This window comes from Orycteropus afer, unplaced genomic scaffold (genome assembly GCF_000298275.1).
Source record: "Orycteropus afer afer isolate SDZICR_OR568_19922 unplaced genomic scaffold, OryAfe1.0 scaffold00469, whole genome shotgun sequence".
Classification (NCBI taxonomy): Eukaryota; Metazoa; Chordata; class Mammalia; order Tubulidentata; family Orycteropodidae; genus Orycteropus; species Orycteropus afer.
The window spans coordinates 847,321-867,334 of NW_006922056.1; the positions used below are offsets into that span (position 1 = coordinate 847,321).

Sequence of the window (20,014 nt, forward strand, 5' to 3'; positions counted from 1 at the left end):
GCAGCTTTCCCCTCCCTCCCCACCCCTTCAGGTCACAGCCTCTCAAAGGCAGTGAAGGGTGGGGCCTGTTCAATCCACATCTCCAATCACTGGCCAGCCTCCTAACTCCTGGCAGAGCTGGCTTTGGAGGGGACTCAATGTAGCTGGAGGGACCAGAAACCACACTGCCTGAGGGCTGGGCTGTTGGGGGAGGAGGAGGGTGAGCGCTCCCTCCCACCCCCTGAGAGTCTATGACACTAACTTGGCTCAGGAACCTAGGGGGTGGTCGTGGGGAGGGCACTGGACCCAGGGCGTTTGGAGGACATTCTGCTCCCCCCACAGCAGGGGGTGGCATCAAGCAGGGAAAGTCGCTGTTGGCGCACTCAGGGAGCCAAAGCCAGAGGAGACCCTGGCCCTCCTCTGTTCCCCACCCCAACTGAGGTCTGGGTTTTTTGGGGATCTGGCTCCTTGCAGCAGAGGGGTGCAGGGATGGCAGCGCTCCCCTCGCCACGTGTGTCTGTGCCTAGATGCATCGCCCTCCCTTGGACCTGTTCAGCCCAGACATTCTGGGCCCCTTCAAGGACCTGCCGTGTGCACAGCGGCCACTTCCACAGGACCTGATGGCAGAGCCCCCCCTCAGGAAGGGCCATGGCCAAGCCTCTGCCATCGCCCCCGTTGCTGATGGAGTGCAGATGGGGGTGCTACCTCCCCAAGGAGGGCAACACAGCCCATAGGCCTCACAGCCTGGCTAGACCCTGACTTTGGCTGGACCCTGAGCACCAAGATGCAGCTTCCTTGGCAGGAGAGGGGCCACCAAGGTCCTTCCCCTCCCCCACAGTCTCCTCGAAAGGCAAGGTGGGGCCTGGCTTCCTCTCAGATGCTCCCTGGGGACCTCCCAGGATAGGCCCACAGTGGGGGGCTCTTTCCTGAACATCTCTCTGGCTGCTGAGGAAGACCAGGGACTGGAGACCCTCAGACTGCAAGCGTGCAGGGTGGGGGTGAGGGAGTCAACCACATGCCTGAGAGTAACCCGCCAAAGCCCCAGGGTGTGTGTCCTGCCTCCAGATAGGCAGCTTGGACCTGGGCTGGAGACTGCTGTTGGGGGGTCAGGGTCTGGTGACCTGGGAACCAAGGCAGCCTGGGATTCCCAGTCGTATGCAGTCACCACAGGGTCTCCATACCCGCTGAGCAGGTCCCCAGCCCCTGGAGAATGTGCAAAACTTTAGCCCGCATTAGGCCAAACGCAGCCTCCTTGCCCCTCTCCTGGCGTGGTCCGTCCCCGCCCGCCCGGTCCTGTCTCTCTCTCTTTCTCTCTCTCTCTCTCTCTCTCTCTCCCCCTCCCTCCCCTCCCCTCTCCTCCCCTCCTCTTCCACCTCCCTCCCCCCTCCCCGTTCCCTCCTTCCCCTCCCCCTTCTCCTCCTCAGAGGCTAGAGGCGCACGTCCAGGAGGGGCTGCGACGCAGAGCCCACTGCTGCGTTGCTCTGGTCCCAGCGCCGCGCTCCGCGGGAGGAGCAGCTGAGCGGGCGGGACTGAGCGGCCGGCGCGGGGCTGGGGCTGGAAGTTGGGCGCGCGCGGGCCTCGGAGCAGGGGCGCGGCGGAGCCGGGAGCCGCCCGCGTCTAGAGAGGCTGGGAGCACCATGGAGCTCCGGGGCCCCGGGGCGCCGCCGCCGCTGCCGGCGCTGCTGCTGCTTCTCGGGGCCAGCCTCCTGCCCGGTAAGTTCCGGGGTTCTGGCGGGCCCCCTTTCTCCCGGTGCGGGCTGTCCGGATCCCCGGAGCCAGAGGAGGGAAGGTTCCTGGCCATGGTCCCAAGCCACGGGTGCGCGCAACGGGGCGGCCGCGACCTCCCTGCCCGAGAAGCACTGGCTGTCCTCCGGCGGGGCCAGGCTGAGCCAGAGAGGAAGGGGTTAACCCTGCTGTGAACGCGGGGAGGGGGACTTGGGTGGGCAGTAGAGGGGGTTTTGTCTGCGAAACTTGGCAGAGGCGGGGTCCCTCGCCCTCCGCGCGTCCAGCTAGATCTGGTGCAGACCCCTCCCTCATGCCTGCTCCACGTTGGAGGAGGCTTGCCCTTGGTGCTCGCTTCCCTCGCACCTCAGGAGAGGGGGCTCTTAACCTGGTGCCAGCTCCCCACGCAGCTGAGAGGGAGGGAGGGAGGCTTGGTCCCTGGGCCCTGCTACCTCCCTTGCACCCCAGGCTCTCCGGGATAGCCAGCCAGCTCCCCCTGCTCCTGAGCTCCCATCCTCTGGGTGGGTTGCAGGGCATTTCACGCCCTTCTCCCCAGACAGTGGGCTGCCCCTCACCTGTGAGAGGGACCAGAGATAACAGGTTGGGGGGGACTCGCTGGGGGTCAAGGGGCACAGGGTCTAAGATGGCCCCTGGGAGCCCCCGCCCTCAGGGAGTGGGGCCAGGGTCGCTTATCTTTCTCCTTCTACTGGGAGATGTGTAGCATAGTGGCTACAGCACTTGACTGCTAACCAGAAGGCTGGAGGTTCAAACCCACCAGCCACTCCTCGGAAGGAAGGTGGGGCAATCTACTTCCATAGTGATACTGCCTCGGAAACCGAAGGAGGGGTCGCTATGAGTCGGGGCCGACTCCACGGCAAACAACAACAACCACTGGGAGATGTGGTGCAGGCTGTGAGGGAGGCCTGGCCCAGCTGAGGGGTCTGGAAGACTTCCCCGAGGAAGTTACACTAAGGTCAAGGAGCTGTAGGGGAAACCAGGGCAGAACTCCAGTGGCAGGCGGCCTGCGTGGAGGAAGAGGGGAGGGGGAAGCCCAGCACCGCCCTGGCCTGAGCCCACGCCTGCCCCCAGCGAGCAGCCACGTGGAGACCCGGGCCCACGCCGAGGAGCGGCTGCTGAAGAAGCTCTTCTCGGGCTACAACAAGTGGTCTCGGCCTGTGGCGAACATCTCGGACGTGGTCCTGGTCCGTTTCGGCCTGTCCATCGCCCAGCTCATCGACGTGGTAGGTGTAGGGGAGGGGCTCTGGTCCTCTGCCTATGGGAGTGGTGTCCCCCAAGAAGGACGCCAGCCTCGAGGTGGCCTGGGCTGGGAGGGCATCTGTGGATGAGCAGAGGCCACTGTTACCACCTCGCCTTGGGCTGTGTGTGCCCCAGCTCAGGGCTGAGGAGACAACCCCGCTGCTGCTGGCTCTGGCCCTGCCTGAGGCCCAACCCTACTGAGCCCCAGCTTCCATTCCCCAGGGATGTGCCTTCCCTGAGCCGCCAGGATTGGCCCAGCCCTCCCCTCCTCTCAGGATGGAAAAGCTCAAGGGGCCTGGGTGTTCAGTCATGATGGGTCAGGACTGTCACCTTCAGAAACCAAGAGCAAAAAATGCTGACGTCAGCACCCCAAGGGACAGCTGTTGGTTGCTGGGGCCAGGGCTTTTGTGCTAATGGTGCTGACCCGGCAGGGTGGAGGCAGCACCCCCACGGAACCCCACAGGGCTCCAAGCCCCAGAGATGTCACAGGCAGCTCCTGTTGTGCCTCTGTCTGGGTGTGGGTCAGAAGTGTGATTTGCTTTCGTGGTTAGGATGTGCACCTACACAGGGCAAGAGCCTGGGTGAGGTTTCGGGGGAGAAGCCCTGGGCCACGTCCCTGGGTCTGAGAACCAGCTGCAGGACACTGGGGCCACAACGTGAATCTGAGCCCAGCCCAGGGATGTTAGCTGGAGCGAGACTGGACTGTCCTGGGATCTGGAGTGGCCAGCTGTGGGCACTGGTCACTGTTCCACTTTTCAGGAACACTCTGGCTGCCCTGTTTCGGGGTAGGTCTGCCTGGGCACAGCCTGGGACAGGGTCCTACTCTGAGGTTCCAGTAGCACCCCAAGGCCCTGGCCTCAGAGCCTAGGCTCTGGCCTGGCTGGAAAGAGGGAGTGAGCCCGAGTGATTTAGAGGCAGCTGGGGGAAGGGCAGTGACATACTGCACTCTGCCATTTGCCGGGGGGACTGACTGATGGCTGGCCAGCTTGGCCGGATTTGGGTGTTCCACACTGGAGGCCAGCCTGGGCATCTGCTGCTGTACCCCAGCTCACTGGGTCCGGGAGGAACCTGCATCAGGGGAGGGGGTTCGTTCAGCTCCAGAGGCCCACAGAGGTTCCCAAAAGCTTACCCACACACTCTGCCAGGACCCCATTCCAGGCGCCTCGGGCTTGCTTTGGGAGGAGAGGGTCCCATCCTTCCAGAAGCCCTTGGTCCAGGCTGACGTCGGGCTCTCTGGGTGGCCCCTGGCAGCTGCCAAGCAGATGGACCAGTGCAGCAGCCTGTTCGGCCCCTATAGGGACACGGGAGGGCTCAGCTGATATGAAGACCCGTCTGTCAACCCTGTCCTCACCGTTTCCCAGAGCCGGCCCAGACCTCCACTCAGGCCTCCTGGAACATGGCTCTGGTCATTGCCGTCAGTGCTCTGACTGGGGCACAGCCAGTGACAGCCCGGGATGGACGGTTCAGTAAACTCTGCTGAGGTTTGCAAACACTGGCTGCTGGCAGAGGAGGCGTACGGCTGCCAATCAAGGTTCCGGGTCTGTCCACTGCAGCCTCTCCACCTCCAGCTCACGTCAGGCTGCCCACTCCCTGCACCAGTGAACCCTGGTTTGTCCAGGAGACTGAGGTCCAGAGCACATCTGACCCCAGGACCCTGAGGAGTGGTTGGCTGAGACCCCACGGCAGAGCTAAACAAGGGCGGAGTCATTCTGCTTTCTGCATTAAAGATGGTTGATGACATATACACACATTCAGGGTGCACATGCACACACCAATGTGCACACTCATGTACAGGCATGCATATGTGAACACGTATGCACAGTGTACACATGTGTATATGCAAACACACATAAAAGTGCACAGACACAAATACACATGCACTAACATGCACGCATGTGTACATTCTAACACATAGGCACACATTTACACACACATGCACACTAACATGCATGCATGTGTGACACTAAAAGTGAGTGGCACTCATGTACATATGCATGCACATTAATGTGCACATGTGCATACTAACCCGTGGACTGGTGGTGTGCATGTGCACACATGCACACTAACATGGATGCACATGTGCACAGTAACACATGGACTGGCACACATGTGCACAGATGCACACTAACATGCATACATGTGCACACAGATGCATGGACTTGCATATGTGCATGAGCACATGCATATGTGCACATTAATGCATGGGCAACATATATGCACATACATGCACACTAACATGCACACATGTGCACACAGATGCATTGACTTGCACACATGCATGAACACATGCATATGTGCACATTAATGCATGGAATGACATGTGCACATACATGGACACCAACATACACATGTGCACAGTAACATGGGCTGACACACATCTACACATGCACACTAACATGGATGCACATGTGTGCACTAACACATGGACTGGTGCACATGTGCACACACCTACACATGCACACTAACATGGATGCACATGTGTGCACTAACACATGGACTGGTGCACATGTGCACACACATGCATAGTAACACATGCACATGTGCACGCTAATGCATGGAGTGGCACACAGTGTACACACACATGCACACTAACAAGCACCATCTGCTACCTGCCTGGCTCTGGTATGTTGAGGGCAGTGAATTCGGTGGTGTCCCTGGAAATCCTATTATTGCTTCCACGGTGGAGAGGAGAGCCTGGGGTATGGCATATGGACAGAGGTGCTTCAGGGGGACAGAGGTCTGTCACTGAAAGCACACAGCCTCTGTGTCTGCATCATTCGAGGAGCCCCAGATGATAAACCTGTTGGGAGCTGCCCCTGCATGACATTGGGTGCTGGCTGAGACCTGGGCCACATTGATGAGTTGGAGGCCTGCTCTCCTTGGCCACCCTCTGTCGGGCCCACCAGTGTCTCAGAGGCAGGTACTGGAAGCCTTCACCTCACTTTCCTGCCCAGCCCTCTGGTGTGGTCTGTGGGATCATGTAGGAGCTACAGATATAAATGCCATCCCCAGGCCCTGTGTCCAAGCAAGGACCCCTCTCCCTGTCTCCACGATGCTGAGTCCTAGTGACATGTACTGGGCACGTGTCCACACAGGTGGGTTGGCAGGGTTCAAGGACCTGTTGGACAGGCATCTCAGGGAAGGTGGCCATTCCTGTGCCTTGAAGCTTGTTCTGAGGAGCCTGGAGCCTGGAGCCTGGGGAGTGGGGAGGCTGTTCTTACCCCCAGAACTTCCAGGGACCTACAGGATTGAGCTGAGCAAGGCTGTGGTGCCCAGCCCAGGCCACATGCTCTGTAGTCACACTCTCTCCTTGGTGTCTTCTTGAGGAGGAGCCCAGTTCAGGCAGCAGGTGACGTGGCCAGTGGCTGGTGACTGGGAGCAAAGGCAGAGCATGAGCTGCTCTGGGACATGGTCTCCTTGCCCTGAGCTAGCCCACAGGGGAGACCAGGAGAGGGAGGCCCTGAGGCCACACACATACATGCACACATGCAAGTGCACAGACATGCCCTTGTCTGCACATGCACCCACATGCAAACACACAGAGACGTGTCCAGTCCCTAGTCCTGGCCCAGATGCTGTGCAGATCTCTGGCCTGACTGTCTGAGGGTCTCTCTGAGTGGCTTTCCTGAAGGGCCTTGTTTGTCCCCGATGTGGAAGCTGGTAGGGGAAACGGTGGGAAGCAGCCCTAATGAAGACGCTGGCCCTTGTCCTGCAGGCTGCCCCCCGACCTCCCCCAGGCGGAGGCTTTCCCCCTGACCTCTACCCAGCTCCACACCACGGGAAGAAGACCCAGACTGCACCAGTTACCCCCGTCAGGACGGGTCCTCACCCACTGGTCCCTCAGATAAAGGGGAGAGGCAGTGGGGAGGGTGGGTGCGGGGCAGGGGATGGACGGGATCTCGGAGGATGTGTGCCCGTGTTCTTTGAGTGGAGCTGACAGAGAGCAAGGCCCAGCTCCTGCCGATGGGCCCTGTGAGGAGCATGGCCTCAGCCCCATCCACACGCACCGAGCCCCATCTGCAGAGGGTCCCCCACCACAGCTGTTATCGGAGGGCAGGGCCAGTGGTGCCTTCGCCTTCCCCCAGACTGCCCTCAGCTGGGCTGCCTGGGCAGTCAGTTGGCCCTTGCTCTTGCTTTCCTTCTGGAAAAGTCCATCCTGCCATGTATGCCCCTTTTGGTCTCATGCTTGGGGCACAGTGTCCCCATGTCCCCTTTGGGCCTTCGTCCTTGGTTGCTTCGAGACGCAGAGCTCACTCCTTCCTTTGGTCACCACCCACTGTATCCAGCCCTGGCCATCCCAAAGTCCCCCCCTCTCAAGCCTGGGACCATGGGTAGTAAACTCCAAGCCAGCAGGGATGGACCCCCATAGAGAGGAACTCTCACCCTCTGCCTCTCCTCAAACCCTAGGACGAGAAGAACCAGATGATGACGACCAATGTGTGGGTGAAGCAGGTGAGTGCGGACGGAGCCCTCTCCTGGGTCGCCACGTCCCTGACCCTCCAGCTCTCCAGCCCCATCTCTGTGCCCCTGTCCCCTTGTCACCACCAGCCCCTAGAACCCCCCTTTCACTGTCAGTGGTCACAGGAGCCTAAAGCGTTCATGCAACGCTTCATCTCCCCCGCCCCCACCCCCTGCCAACCATCCCTGCACTGCTGGCCTCCCCCCACCCCTCACGGTGAGCAGGAGTCAGAGGTGGCAGTGTGTCCCTATCCACCATCCCCCAGGAGTGGCATGACTACAAGTTGCGCTGGGACCCGGCTGACTACGAGAACGTCACGTCCATCCGAATCCCCTCGGAGCTCATCTGGCGGCCCGATATTGTCCTTTACAACAAGTGAGCGTCTGCAGCGGCTGCGTCCAGCCTGGGGCGAGGTGGGCGCGAGGGGCCTGGCAGAAGTGCGGGCTGGGCACAGCTGAGAGATGGGGCCTCACACCACCTCAGTGGGTCTCAGCCCCTCTGAGGGACCTACAGGCCAGAGCGCCTTCCATGCTTCACCACTTCCAGCCGGCCTGACCCTGAGAACTGGGCCAGAGCCCTTCTTGCCTCAGCCCCTAGGCCCCTCTGCCTTCCATCTTCACCCTCCACCTCCTAGGCTCACCTGCAGCTGCTGCGTGGGTCACCACCGGGTCCCCCACCCAGGGCAGGGGGCTGCTCCACAGTGTCAGCCCCGGGAACTCAGACCCTGGAGTCACTGATGGCATCACTATCGGGTCACCGCAGGGTCTCCAGACCTGCCTCATCCTTCCCGATCGCACAGCTGGGGCAGCCCTTCCCAAGGCTGTGCTGGAGGCAGCGTTAGATGAGGGCTCTGCTTGGCAGCCGGGCCGGGCACTGGTGACCAGGGCTGACCTCCAGAGGGCCATCTGCTGGTCCTTCCCTGGGACCCTCCCCTGCAGCCCCATGCCCTGCTGTGACGCCTCTGACCTGGCCCTCTCTAACCTAAGTCCCAATATCGGTAGTGGCCAGGCCTGAGGCTCCCCGTGGAGCTGACAAAGGGAGGCAAGCTGAGCACTCAGTCCCTGTGTCTATCTTCTGTCCCCGTCCGCTTCCACCACCCCCACCAACCCCGAGGGCCCCGGGGGCTCATGCCTGACCTACAAACGCTACTATTCGATTAGGAAAGACAGCTCTCACCCCCTTAATTGATTGTAGTAATAGCGGCGGGAGGACCACTCTGAAGGCCCATTAGAGGAGGAGGGTGGGTGGAGTGGCATCCACTGGCCACTCTCCCCTCGGGCATGACAGCCTGTGTGGGAACCTGCTGGGAAGTAAGGACCCTGGAGCCTCGCAGCTTGTCTGGGGCCCACTCCGATCCCCACCCCGGCCGAATGCACGCAGAGTGTCTGTGTGCTCCCTGAACGGGCATCAGAGCCTGGGCTGCTGGACACGACCCACCCAAGCACAGCAGACAAGCAGCTGTGAAATGCAGATGCCCTGGGACTCACCCCAGCTCTCTCCTTCCTGCACGCACCGCCAGCTGAGAGGCGCTGGTGCCAAGGCTCTCGCTAGAGGAGACCTGGGTATGAAGGCAGAGGGCCCCTAGAGCCGGCAGCTGTGCTGGACCCGGTCCTAGCCATCGAAGAGGCGGTGGGTGGCTCCTGGTGCTGGTGGGGTCACTTGAGAGACTCAGCTGCTTTGCCGGCTCTGGGGCACCCTCTTGGTGGAGGACACTCACACGAGCCGTTGTTGCTCATTGGAAGCTCCCTGAAGATTGGACCTTTCAGACAGCAACCCAGAAGCCCACTCTGGTGCTGGAGGAGGGGGAGAGGAGCTGAGAACACTCTTGAGTGCAGCATCACGTGGGGAGCGACCCTCGGTTTATGAGTCAGCGAGCTGGGGCTGGGAGATGGGGCCAGCCTTGGTGGGGGCATTTTGGGGCTTGCCTGGGGAAGCCTGCTCCCTCCCAGTGCATCGGTGGGCCGCCTGGTCCCACATGGGGGCTCCCCCAGCCCTCCTGGGGACCTCACCAAGGCTGAGCTCTCTCGGGGCACAAGTACAGAGCACAGGGCAGCACAGTGGTGGTGACGTTCCCTGGCCTGGGCACCCTCAGCCTTGTACAGATCCCACCGTTGGCTGTATGGCGCCTGCAGGACCAGGATGCAGAGAGGAGCGGCCCCCAGTCCTGCTGCCCTTAGGGCCCCTCCCCTAGAAGCTGGTGTGTGGGGGTGGAATGAGGCCTGTGGGGCAGGACAGTAAGCTCAGAGGCAGATGCTGGAAGGCAGGGCTCCTTCCCAGGGCTCCCTGGGTTGGGGATCAGCAGGGAGGTGGCAGGATCAGAGCCAGGTCTGGCCCTGGGGGAGGAGAGGTGGGTGTTGCCACTGGTGGTCTCGCTTGAACACAGCTGAGGGGTTGGGGGTGTGCAGGGCAGTGACCAGGGTTGCTGGGCTCTAGGGAACACTCTCTGCTCCTCCCCTGGAGTTTGGGGAGCAGGATCCCTGGGGTGGATCTGAGGGCTGCTGCCCCATACCCTCTCTCCCTGGAGCCCCTCTACTCGCCCGGAGCCCCTCCGCTCCTCTCCACCCCCCCGCAGGATGTCTGCAAACAGGGCCGCTCATCTACCCAGTGGACGATTTTAATTTGGGCCTCGGAAGGGCCGGGTTTGACTTTTGGTTTTGGGGAGCCAGAGGTGGGGAAGGAGGGGCTTGCTCTAACGTCTGTGGTGCCCCTGCCCCTGCTCAGGGCCAGTGGAATTGGAAGGCCCCGTCCTGCTTCACTGAGATGCGGTGGAGCCTGCAGTGTGAGCACAATACCATGTGGATGGGCAGCGTTAGTGCTGAGGGCTGACAGGGGCCAGCTGGCACCGGGAGACTGTAGGGCAGGGCTGCAGGCCCTCATGGCTGACTCGGGATGAGTCCTGGCCAGGATGGGGCCAGCCTGGCTCATGAGTGCTGCAGTGACCAGTGCCATGGTCAGCCTATAGGGACAGAACTCCAAGGGGTGAGTGGCTGGTTCTGCCCGGGCCCTGGGGAGGCGGCCACCTCTGAGCTAGCCCTTTGGAACTGGGTGGAGCCTTGTGGGGTCGAGGGCATATGGGACAGAGGCCACGAGGAAGCTGCACTGGCCACAGAGAAGAGGGTTGAAAACGAGGGGTGCCCGGGATGCTGAGATGCAAGGAGTGGTCTACCCTCTGCAGGCTGAGCAGGGTGGCAGCCAGGTTAGGTGCATCGTGGGGTGAGGTGGTGGGACCCCTGGGCAGTGGGAGGGATGCAGCTACCAGGGAGGGTGGTCTGAGAGAACGTGGAGGGCAGGTTCAAGGAGAAGGCAGGCCACAGAGGACAAGCAGCTCAGCGGAGGTACAGGAACCTTCTGGGAAGCTGCGTTCGATGCCCGTGTGCTGCGTCCAGAGTGGTGCGTGCCAGTCCTGCTAACCAGGCACTGAGAGCTCCTAAACTGAGTGATGAGGCTTCTGGCAGGTTGGTAAACTGAGGCACAGAGGTCACTTGCTGGCCGGGGTCACATGTCCAGCTGTCTGACTCTGTGCCCTGCCACCCTATGTGTCACGAGCCCAGTCAAAGCTGTAAACCTTTCTCTGCTCACCTGGGAGGCAGGCTTGCACAGGTGTGCAGGTGCATGGGACTGTGGAGGGGCTGCAGGTGGCCTGGAGCCTTGGGGGGAGGGGTCTCACGCCCTGGCTTCTCCCTGTCCCTGCCAGCGCGGACGGGGACTTTGCGGTGACGCACCTGACCAAAGCCCACCTCTTCCACGACGGACGGGTCCAGTGGACACCCCCGGCCATCTACAAGAGCTCCTGCAGCATCGACGTCACCTTCTTCCCCTTCGACCAGCAGAACTGCACCATGAAGTTTGGGTCCTGGACGTATGACAAGGCCAAGATCGACCTGGTGAGCATGCACCGGAGGGTGGACCAGCTGGACTACTGGGAGAGTGGCGAGTGGGTGATTGTGGACGCTGTGGGCAACTACAACACCAAGAAGTACGAGTGCTGCGCCGAGGTGTACTCTGACATCACATACGCCTTCATCATCCGGCGGCTGCCGCTCTTCTACACCATCAACCTCATCATCCCCTGCCTGCTCATCTCCTGCCTCACCGTGCTGGTCTTCTACCTGCCCTCCGAGTGCGGCGAGAAGGTCACGCTGTGCATCTCCGTGCTGCTCTCGCTCACCGTCTTCCTGCTGCTCATCACCGAGATCATCCCCTCCACCTCGCTGGTCATCCCGCTCATCGGCGAGTACCTGCTCTTCACCATGGTCTTCGTCACGCTCTCCATCATCATCACGGTGTTTGTGCTCAACGTGCACCACCGCTCGCCGCGCACGCACACTATGCCTGCCTGGGTGCGCAGGGTCTTCCTGGACATTGTGCCTCGCCTGCTCTTCATGAAGCGGCCATCTGTGGTCAAGGACAACTGTCGACGGCTCATTGAGTCCATGCACAAGATGGCCAATGCCCCACGCTTCTGGCCTGAGCCCGAGGGCCAGCCCGGCCTCCTGAGCAGGGACCCATCACCCACCGCCTCCTTCTGTGTCTCGTTGGGGGAGCCAGTCAAGCCACCCTCGGAGCAGACCCCCACTCTCAACCCCCCAGAGGCCAAGAAGGCCAGTGCCAGCCCCACATCTGGCCCTGACCACCTGCCCAGCAGTGCCCAGACTTCGAGGCTGGCCAAGGCCAGGTCCTTCAGCGTCCAGCACGTGCCCAGCCCCAGCAGGGTGGAGGAAGGCAGCGTCCGGTGTCGATCTCGCAGTGTCCAGTACTGCATCTCCCAAGATGATGGCTGCAGCCAGGCCAATGGCCAGGTGGCCAGCTCCCCGGTGTCCACTCACTCCGCTGAGCCTGCGCCTCTCGATCAGCCCTCCCCCTGCAAATGCAAGTGCAAGAAAGAGCCAGCCGCTTCCTCCCCTGACGCCACGCTCATGGCCCTTAGCACCAAGGTGCCATGCCGCCGTCTGCCACTGTCGCCGGCCCTGACCCAGGCTGTGGAGGGCGTCCAGTACATTGCAGACCACCTGAAGGCGGAGGACACGGACTTCTCGGTAAGACTCTGCTCTGCTCTGCATCCGGTGCTGCCTCAGCCCAGGGGTGAGCGGACATGGCAGCACCCCGCCTGCTTGGTGTTGGGATGTCCCAAGTGGCTCCCCTGCAGACTCCTGAGCCCCGGTCTGCTGTGTCCATCACCCCCCTGAACCCCCAGTGGCCACTGCTTCAGGGCAGAGCTGGGGCAGGTGGTGGGTGGGCAACCCAGAGGGAGCCTCCAGGGGGTCGAGGGCTCCCAGGGGCGGGAGGGGTGCCACCACCACCTTTTACACACAGCTGCCACAAACAGGCCACTCAGGGAGTCATCCTGGCACCCATGCTGGCTGCTGGGAATGTCGAGCTGGGGTCTCTCCTTTCCTGATTGCCAGAGAGGCCATGGTAGCCATGGTGGCATTTCTCCCTCTGAGCACCTCAGCCTGTGGGTCCTAGACTGCACCCGCTCCTCTGGGCACTGATCCCTGGTCTCTTTCCGGCTGGAAGACTGGGGGGCTGCTGAAAGAGGAAAGCCCGGAGTTTGGATATGACCCAGCTGAGGAGCCTGGGCAGGGTAGGGAAGGAGCAGAGTCGGAGACAACCCAGCCCAGCTGTGGGCCGCGAGGGGTCCAGGAGACCCCAGAGAGTCTCCCTGCAAGCTAGCGTGTCCAGGGGCACCGGAGGGGGTGGAGTCTCCAAGTGTCTCATGACATGACATGTCTGGGAGCAGCTGCCAGTGTGACTTGTCCCTTTAGAGGTTTAGTGAAAACGTCAAGGGCACAGCAAGGCATCTCAGGTGCAGGCCCGGCGGCCTCCTCTCCGTGCCCAGACCGCGGCTGTGGCTAGGCTGCAGTGAGCTGGCTCTGGCTCTGGCGTGTCCAGCCGCCAGGGAGCAGCGCTAACTTCACAAGAACGCCCTCAGGGCTGGAGGCTTTGGTCTGTGACACGCTCATGTTGGAAGGGAGGTGGCCGCCAAGTACATGAGCCGTGAGGATCAAAGCAGAGGGAAAAGTACCAGGGCAGCGAGGCAGCCTCTCAGCCTGTCCTGGGGACAGAGGGGCCAGCAAGACGCTTTATCAGAGACCCTGTTTGCTCGCAGGCTCCCCTCAAATCCACACGCTGTTTCAGTGTGGTCTACGACCCCTGGGATGCCCAAGGTTATGTAAAAACTCCAGCACAGAAAACTCCTCTGGGGAGTTGGCCCTGTTTTGGTTACCTCTGCTGCCCTAACAGAAGTGCACGGGTGAAAGGCTGAACAAACAGGAGTTCGTTCTCTTACAGTTCAGGGGGCTAGACGTCTGAGTTCAGAGGGCCAGCTCTAGCAGCTGGGTGGAAGCCCCTCGACCTTGGGCTTCAGCTCTGCCTCCTGCTCCCAGCCCACTGGAGCTAGAGGTGTCTACTCAGACAGCTGCTGGCTGCTGAGGCTGACAAGCCCAAGGTCGACAAATAAAATGGCACAGTCCCAGTGTTACCAAACACGGCAGGCCACTAGTTAAAGTCCAGAGACAGTCCCAAGATAAGCGGGAAACATGGCAGGCTGCTAAATAAAGACTCGGTTACATCCAGGGTCCAAGGGTGCCAGAAAGCTCAGAGACCTTCCTCAATGCTTCTGCTTATATATGGGAAGCAGACCACATCCCTAAGGCAGCTACTCAGCTGCTCACAGTAGATTCCACCATGGAGCTGATTACCAGTCTCATCATGGGGAATACTACATCCAGCTGCCCAGCCACTCAGCCAGGCCAAGCTGACACATTAACCTGAACTACTACCACAGGCCCCTTGACGCCCTCTCACTGGGAGCCCAGTCCAGCCCCCTGCCTGGCCTGCAGACTCTCTCATCTGCAGTGGCCTGAGCCCATGCTGGCTGCGTCCGCTTCTGATCACTCATGGTAGACAGCCGTGCCCACCCAGGGTCCCCCTTGAAGACCATCCTCAAAGGCAGGCTCTGGTTAAACTGGGGGGACTACCCCATCTGCAAAAGGGGTAGTGGCCTCAGTGGTCTTTACCATGTCCGCCTCCCAGCCTAACACGCTAACAGATTTCAGTGTGGAAGACACACAATGTTCTGGACCCTGGGCTGATCCAAAGGGCTTTGGTCTTCTCCACCTCATGTGAGCTCGGGCCACCTGCAGGGAAGGTGGTCAGGTGGGCACAGCCTCAGTCCTGGCTCCTGCGGCACCGTGTGGTCCATGGGGCCACAGGTATGCTTGCTCAGTCTGTATATGGATGCCATAAACAGAGGGGTGCACCAGCCCCTCATGTGCCCCTCCAGCCTTCACACTGACTGAGCATTCGTGTGGACCACCCTCCTTCCCCTTGCGGCTTCTGTGGTGAGAGAGGTCCACCCTTCCTCACAAAAAGTGCTCCCTGGGCCCAGACTTTAGGACAGGTGACTCCTCTGTGCCCTCAGATCACCTCAGCACAGGTATGCATGGTGACCTTGGCTGCCTTGAGGGGTGAGGGTGGGGAACAGAGGATCTGCCCCTTGTAGCACCCAGTTCCAGAAGGTTCTCTGGCCACTGTGAGGCCACAGTGGTGGCCAATTAATCTCCTCTCCCTGCAGGTGAAGGAGGACTGGAAGTACGTGGCCATGGTCATCGACCGAATCTTCCTCTGGGTATTCGTCATGGTCTGCCTGCTGGGCACCATCGGCCTCTTCCTGCCACCCTGGCTGGCTGGCATGATCTAGGGCTGCCTGGGAGGCCCGCCTGGCACAGGGCACTTGTCAGCCAGCACCTGGCTATCTGCAGACTCCCAGACCTGAGGTGTGTCACCTGCCACATCACCCTCACTTCCATCTCTGCCTTGAGCTTGCCTTGGGAGGGACAGTCCCTCTCTGCTGGTTCCATGGCACCACAGCCAGGACACTAGCTCAGGAGGGGGTGTGGGCTGGAAAGCTTGTCCACCACGTGACATCCTGGGTCTGTCCCATTAAAGCTTGTCTGGAACATGGTGCCTGTGGTCTCCTACCATGTAGACCGGGCCGTGGTTCCTGTGAGCCCCTTGGTGGTTCTGCCCAGATAGGGGTCATGAGGCCTTGACCCCATGCCCCAAATGCCACTCATCCTAGGGTCCAGGAGGCCTTGCCCCTCCCTGCCCCGATTACCCCTCATTCCTTGGGTCCAGGAGGCCTTGGTTCCCCGCTCCCCCATCCCAACTTAAATATTCCTTATTCCCAGGTCTGGAGGCCTCGCCCCTCCCTGCCCCGAGTACCTCTCATCCATGGGTCTGGAGGCCTTGCCCCTCCCTGCCCCAAGTACCCCTCATCCTTGGGGTCCAGGAGGCCTTGGCCCCTCCTTGCCCTGAGTACTTCTCATCTGTGGGTCTGGAGGCCCAGGCACCTGAGTTGAGATCTGATCACTCCTCCACCACCTCCCAGCCTGGCCTCAGCCTCTCTGCTGGCCTGGGGCCTACAGTGTCCTCAGACTGGCCCTCTTCTGCCCCTTAGAGGTGAGTGGCTGAGCAGGGCTTTTGTCTGTTGAGGGTAAGTTAGTCAAAACCAACCTTTGTGTCCTGTGGCCTGAGGAAGGGGTTTTGTGGAAGGGAAATCCCACCCCTGCAAGTCTGTTCACAGGGCAGGACCCTCAACCCCAAGGAGTCCAGAAGCTTGCCATCCTTCTGGGTCACAAGGTGGTGTGGGAAGGGTCTACAGCAGGCACTTCCAAGGGGCCTGGAGAACCCCCAGCCTCACCTGCATGGGCAGAGGGACTGTGGAGCAGAGGCCAGACCCTTCTGGGCCCCAACACCCCTGTGTGGTACCTGCTCCTTACACGGTCAGGAGACCTGGGTCCCCTGTGGAAACTGAGGAAGAACTGCCCCGTCCTGGTGGCCGTGGTGTGGCCAGAGTACAGACCCTGAGGGCGGTTTGCCCAGGTGGACTCAGAGCCCTCTGCAGCTGCGGCCCTATGGGTAGACAGGGACTCCTGGGAACAGCGCAGAGTGAGGGTACCATGGTTCACAAAACCCCCAGCTTCCAGCCCCACTGCCATGCTCTTGGGGCCAGCAGAACCCAGGAGGGGCCCCACTTGGGCCTCCCTCACAGTGCCTGGGGGCGGTTCTATCCAGAGGGGTTCAGAGGCCGGGCGCCACAGGGCTCGGACCTCTCACCCCAGTGATGTCACTGTGGTTCTTGGAGCCTCCGTCTCCAAGTGCTGGGCTTCCATCTGCTGGCCCAACTGGACAGATGGCAAGGGCAGAGGAGAGACACAGGGGCAGGCCAGCTCCCCAGCCTGGCGTCCCCTACTCCCTCCCCTGGACCCAGGGCCCCCAGCCTGGCATCTCCCCCTCCCCTGGACCCAGGGCCCCTAGTCCAGAGTCCCTCTCACCCCACCCCCAGGACCCAGTGCCCCATGTCCAGCGTTCCCCAGGCCCAGGACCCCCAGCCCAGCATCCTCCTACCCCAGCCCCTGGACCCATTGCCCCCTCAATCCCATCCCACTGGCCCATTAGCATCCCCTGGGCCCAGTGTCCCCCAGGCCCAGCACCCTGGGCATGGAGCACTCCATCAGGTGAGCTTGATCCATTCTGGTTTCCTTGGGGCTGTCCCTCAGGGTGTGGGGATTGAGCCAGGCAAGCGGGGTCGCTCCCAGGACACCCAGCCTTGGAGGAGGGAGGGGGATGCAGGACTCAGAGGTAGGTCTCTAGCTCCATGTTGCATAACTGGGCCCGGCTGCCAGATGTGCTGGCAGCTGCTGGGAGCAGGCAGATTCAGAGCAGCTGTGCTTCTCCGGGTCAAGTGTGATGCCGGGGGGCTGGCGGCAGTGTCCCACTGGCTGCTTAACCAGGAGGAAGACTCCCCTCTCTTAGTTTTTAAAATTTTTTTGAGACTCAAAAATAAATCCAAAAAAGGAAATCAATGGTCCGTCTTGCTATGAGACCAGTTCCCCAGCACGCCAATTTCAGTGGATCTGCCTCCAGTGTTTTCTCACTGAGATAAAATTTGCGTGGATCTTAAGTCCCCCACTCACGCTGACGTCCAAAGAGCCTGATCCCACTTGCCTGGGTTTCCGGTGACCTCCAAGGCAAATGATGCAAAGTGCGGGGCTTCACCGAACGGAAACACATCGTGCCACAGTTCTGGAGATGGAAGTCTGAACTCAGGGCTGGGCTCTGGAAAAGGTCTTTTCCTCACCTCTCACTGTCTAGCTGCCAGCAAGTCTCGGCACTCCAGGCTTGTGGTGCATCTCACATGGCGTCTATCTTCCCCTGTGAGTCTGTCTGTCTGACCCTTTCATAACTCAAGTTGAGTAGGGTTAGGGCCCACCCTCCTCTAGTGTGACCTCATCAGCATAACAGAAGAGAGCCCCGTTTCCAAACAGGGTCCTGTTTACAGGTCCTGGTCTACAGATCCTGGGCGGGATGTCAGTATAACTTCTTTGGATCCACCGTTTGACCTATGACCCCAGTCACCATGTAGGACATTAGCGTCACCCCAGAAAGTTCCCTCGAGTCCGTTCCTGTCAGTTCCTACTCCAGTGACAACCTCAGCTGACTTCGGCCCCACGAGGGCTCCAGGCGTCACGGGTGGGCTTCTCTCATGGCACTCAGTGCTGCTGAGACCCTCTGTGTCGCTATGCGGGTCAACAGTTCTGCCTTCATTGCTGAGTTGTGTTCTTTTGACGGAATAAAGTTAAGCCCAATGTGTTTGTCCATTTCCTGCTGATGGGCTTGGTTGCTTCCAGTGTTTGGTGATTAGGAATCAAGGTACCAGGAACCAGACTTCGTGTTTGAGTCCATGTGGACACAGGTTCTCATTTCTCTTGGGCAGATACCTTGTGGTGGACTTGCTGGGTCATGGGGTGGAGGTAGTTTATGTTTGTATTAAGCTGCCAAACGCTTTTGTAAAATGGTTGTACAATTTTCCTTTCCCCACTCCCCGAAATGTCTGGGGGTTCTGGTTACTCTACATCAAAGACACTTGGTGTAGGCGGCCAAACCTGGCCCACAAGCAAAGGCTCCCTTGGCCCACAGCCACCCCTGTTCATTCTGCTTTGTCCCCAGCAGGTTTCAGCCACAGTGGCAGAGGGAGCCACAGAGCCCACAAACCCCAAAGTCTTTACTCTCAGGTCCTACACAGGGAAAGTCTGCCTGGTATCTTAGCTAGCTATCTGCTATAACAGAAATACCACAAGGGGGTGGCTTCAACAAACAAATTTATTCTCTCACAGCTTAGAGGCTAGAAGCCTGAATGCAGGCCACCAGCTAGGGAAAAGCTTTCTCTCTCTGTCGGCTCTAGAGAAGGTCCATGTCTCCTTTCCATATCTGTGGGCCTTGCCTCCCTTGGAGATCTCCATGCCTCTTGTCTGGGTCTAGGAGGTTCTCAGCACAGGGACCCCAGGTCCACAAGATGCACGCTGCTCCAGCTCTTCCTTCTTGGTGGGAGGTCCCTCCTTCTCTGCTTGCTTCTCTCTCCTTATATCTCTTGTCCAATAAGAGGTGATGCAGGCCACACCCCAAGGAAACTCCCCTTAGGTTTTATCAGGGCTGTGACCTAATCCCACATCATGAACAAACATAGTCTTAATTCTCTTTAACATAACTTGTTCCTTCCTCGATAACTGCAGGCAGAGGTTAGGATTTACAGCACATAGAACGATTTCATCAGATCAGAAGATGGAGGACCACACAGTCCTGGGAATCATGGCCAGTCAAATTGACACACATTTCGGGAACACAATTCAATCCATGACACCTGGTGTGCATTCACATCTGTAAACACCCACTCCTCAACTATCCACATGGTAAGACTCCAAAGACCAAAGTCTTCATGTGAAATCAGGTTATGCGGAAGTCGGGGGCTGCACTCCATCTTTGGTGCTGTCCCTGCTAGTCACTCACTGCCCCTTGGACTCCCCTGACTGGTTTCATGATGTACGGGGCATGTGAGCCCCCTTCCCCACCACCACAGAGCCCACAGGGGCTGGGGGCCTTGGTGGTGCTCAAGTGTTGCCCACTGCCTCCTACCACCCACCCTGGGCAGGGACCCTGCTGGCCTTTCTTGCACCCTGGGCGGGGGCCCTGCTGGCCCTTCATCTGCCCTGGGCAGGGACCCTGCTCATCCTTCATGTGCCCTGGCCCCACAGCTCCATGTGGCTTCCTCCCATCTCCCCCCACTTCCTGCCTCCTCACTGGCCTCCCCAGCATCTTTGGGCCCTTGCCCAGCCTCCCCTGCTGGCTCATGACCTTGCATTGTCCTGTTGTCACCCTGTGCCCTCCATGACTGGACTGAGATGCCATGGACAAAGGGAGGAGGCATCCCACAGCTGGTTGGCCCCCATCCCTCGTGTGGCCTCCAGTATTTTGTTCAAGGCGACCCACAGAGGGTGCCCTGGACCCAGCTGTGACCCCACATGGGGACTGGACCATCAGAGGTACCACCTGGGAATTTTTTCAAAGTTGTCACAGATGCGAGGTGTCGGATAATAAGCTAGTTGATAAGTGAGGAGTAGATGCACAATAACTACCCTGGTGGCTCAGGCGCTGAGGGCTTGGCTGCTAACCAAAAGGCTGCTCGAATCCACCCAGTGGCTCTGTGGGAAAACCACCTGGCAATCTGCTTATGTGAAGATTACAGCAAGAACTTAC

General features: G+C 60.1%; 2 protein-coding genes across 2 annotated transcripts in view; one reads left to right on the forward strand and one right to left on the reverse strand.

The window, feature by feature from the left end:
- Positions 1 to 1,616: 1,616 nt before the first annotated feature.
- Positions 1,617 to 15,119, forward strand: CHRNA4 (cholinergic receptor nicotinic alpha 4 subunit). Its single transcript, XM_007954674.1, has 6 exons — positions 1,617 to 1,692; positions 2,791 to 2,942; positions 7,366 to 7,410; positions 7,683 to 7,792; positions 11,112 to 12,453; positions 14,994 to 15,119. Exons 1-6 carry the CDS (start codon positions 1,617 to 1,619, stop codon positions 15,117 to 15,119), a joined length of 1,851 nt encoding a protein of 616 aa, XP_007952865.1.
- A 1,937-nt stretch (positions 15,120 to 17,056) lies between these two features.
- Positions 17,057 to 20,014, reverse strand: part of COL20A1 (collagen type XX alpha 1 chain) — a 40,537-nt gene continuing 37,579 nt past the window's right edge. Inside the window, exon 36 of the mRNA XM_007954704.1 lies at positions 17,057 to 17,118. Coding sequence (XP_007952895.1) covers positions 17,057 to 17,118 — 62 coding nt within the window. The remainder of the gene's footprint in view (positions 17,119 to 20,014) is intronic.

Bases quoted from the DNA above. Each gene is read 5' to 3' on its own strand.
- CHRNA4 (XM_007954674.1), top strand. From the start codon at position 1,617: ATGGAGCTCCGGGGCCCCGGGGCGCCGCCGCCGCTGCCGGCGCTGCTG. The intron at 1,693-2,790 runs GTAAGTTCCGGG...GCCTGCCCCCAG, and splicing joins CGGGGCCAGCCTCCTGCCCG to CGAGCAGCCACGTGGAGACC. The intron at 2,943-7,365 runs GTAGGTGTAGGG...CTCAAACCCTAG, and splicing joins TCGCCCAGCTCATCGACGTG to GACGAGAAGAACCAGATGAT.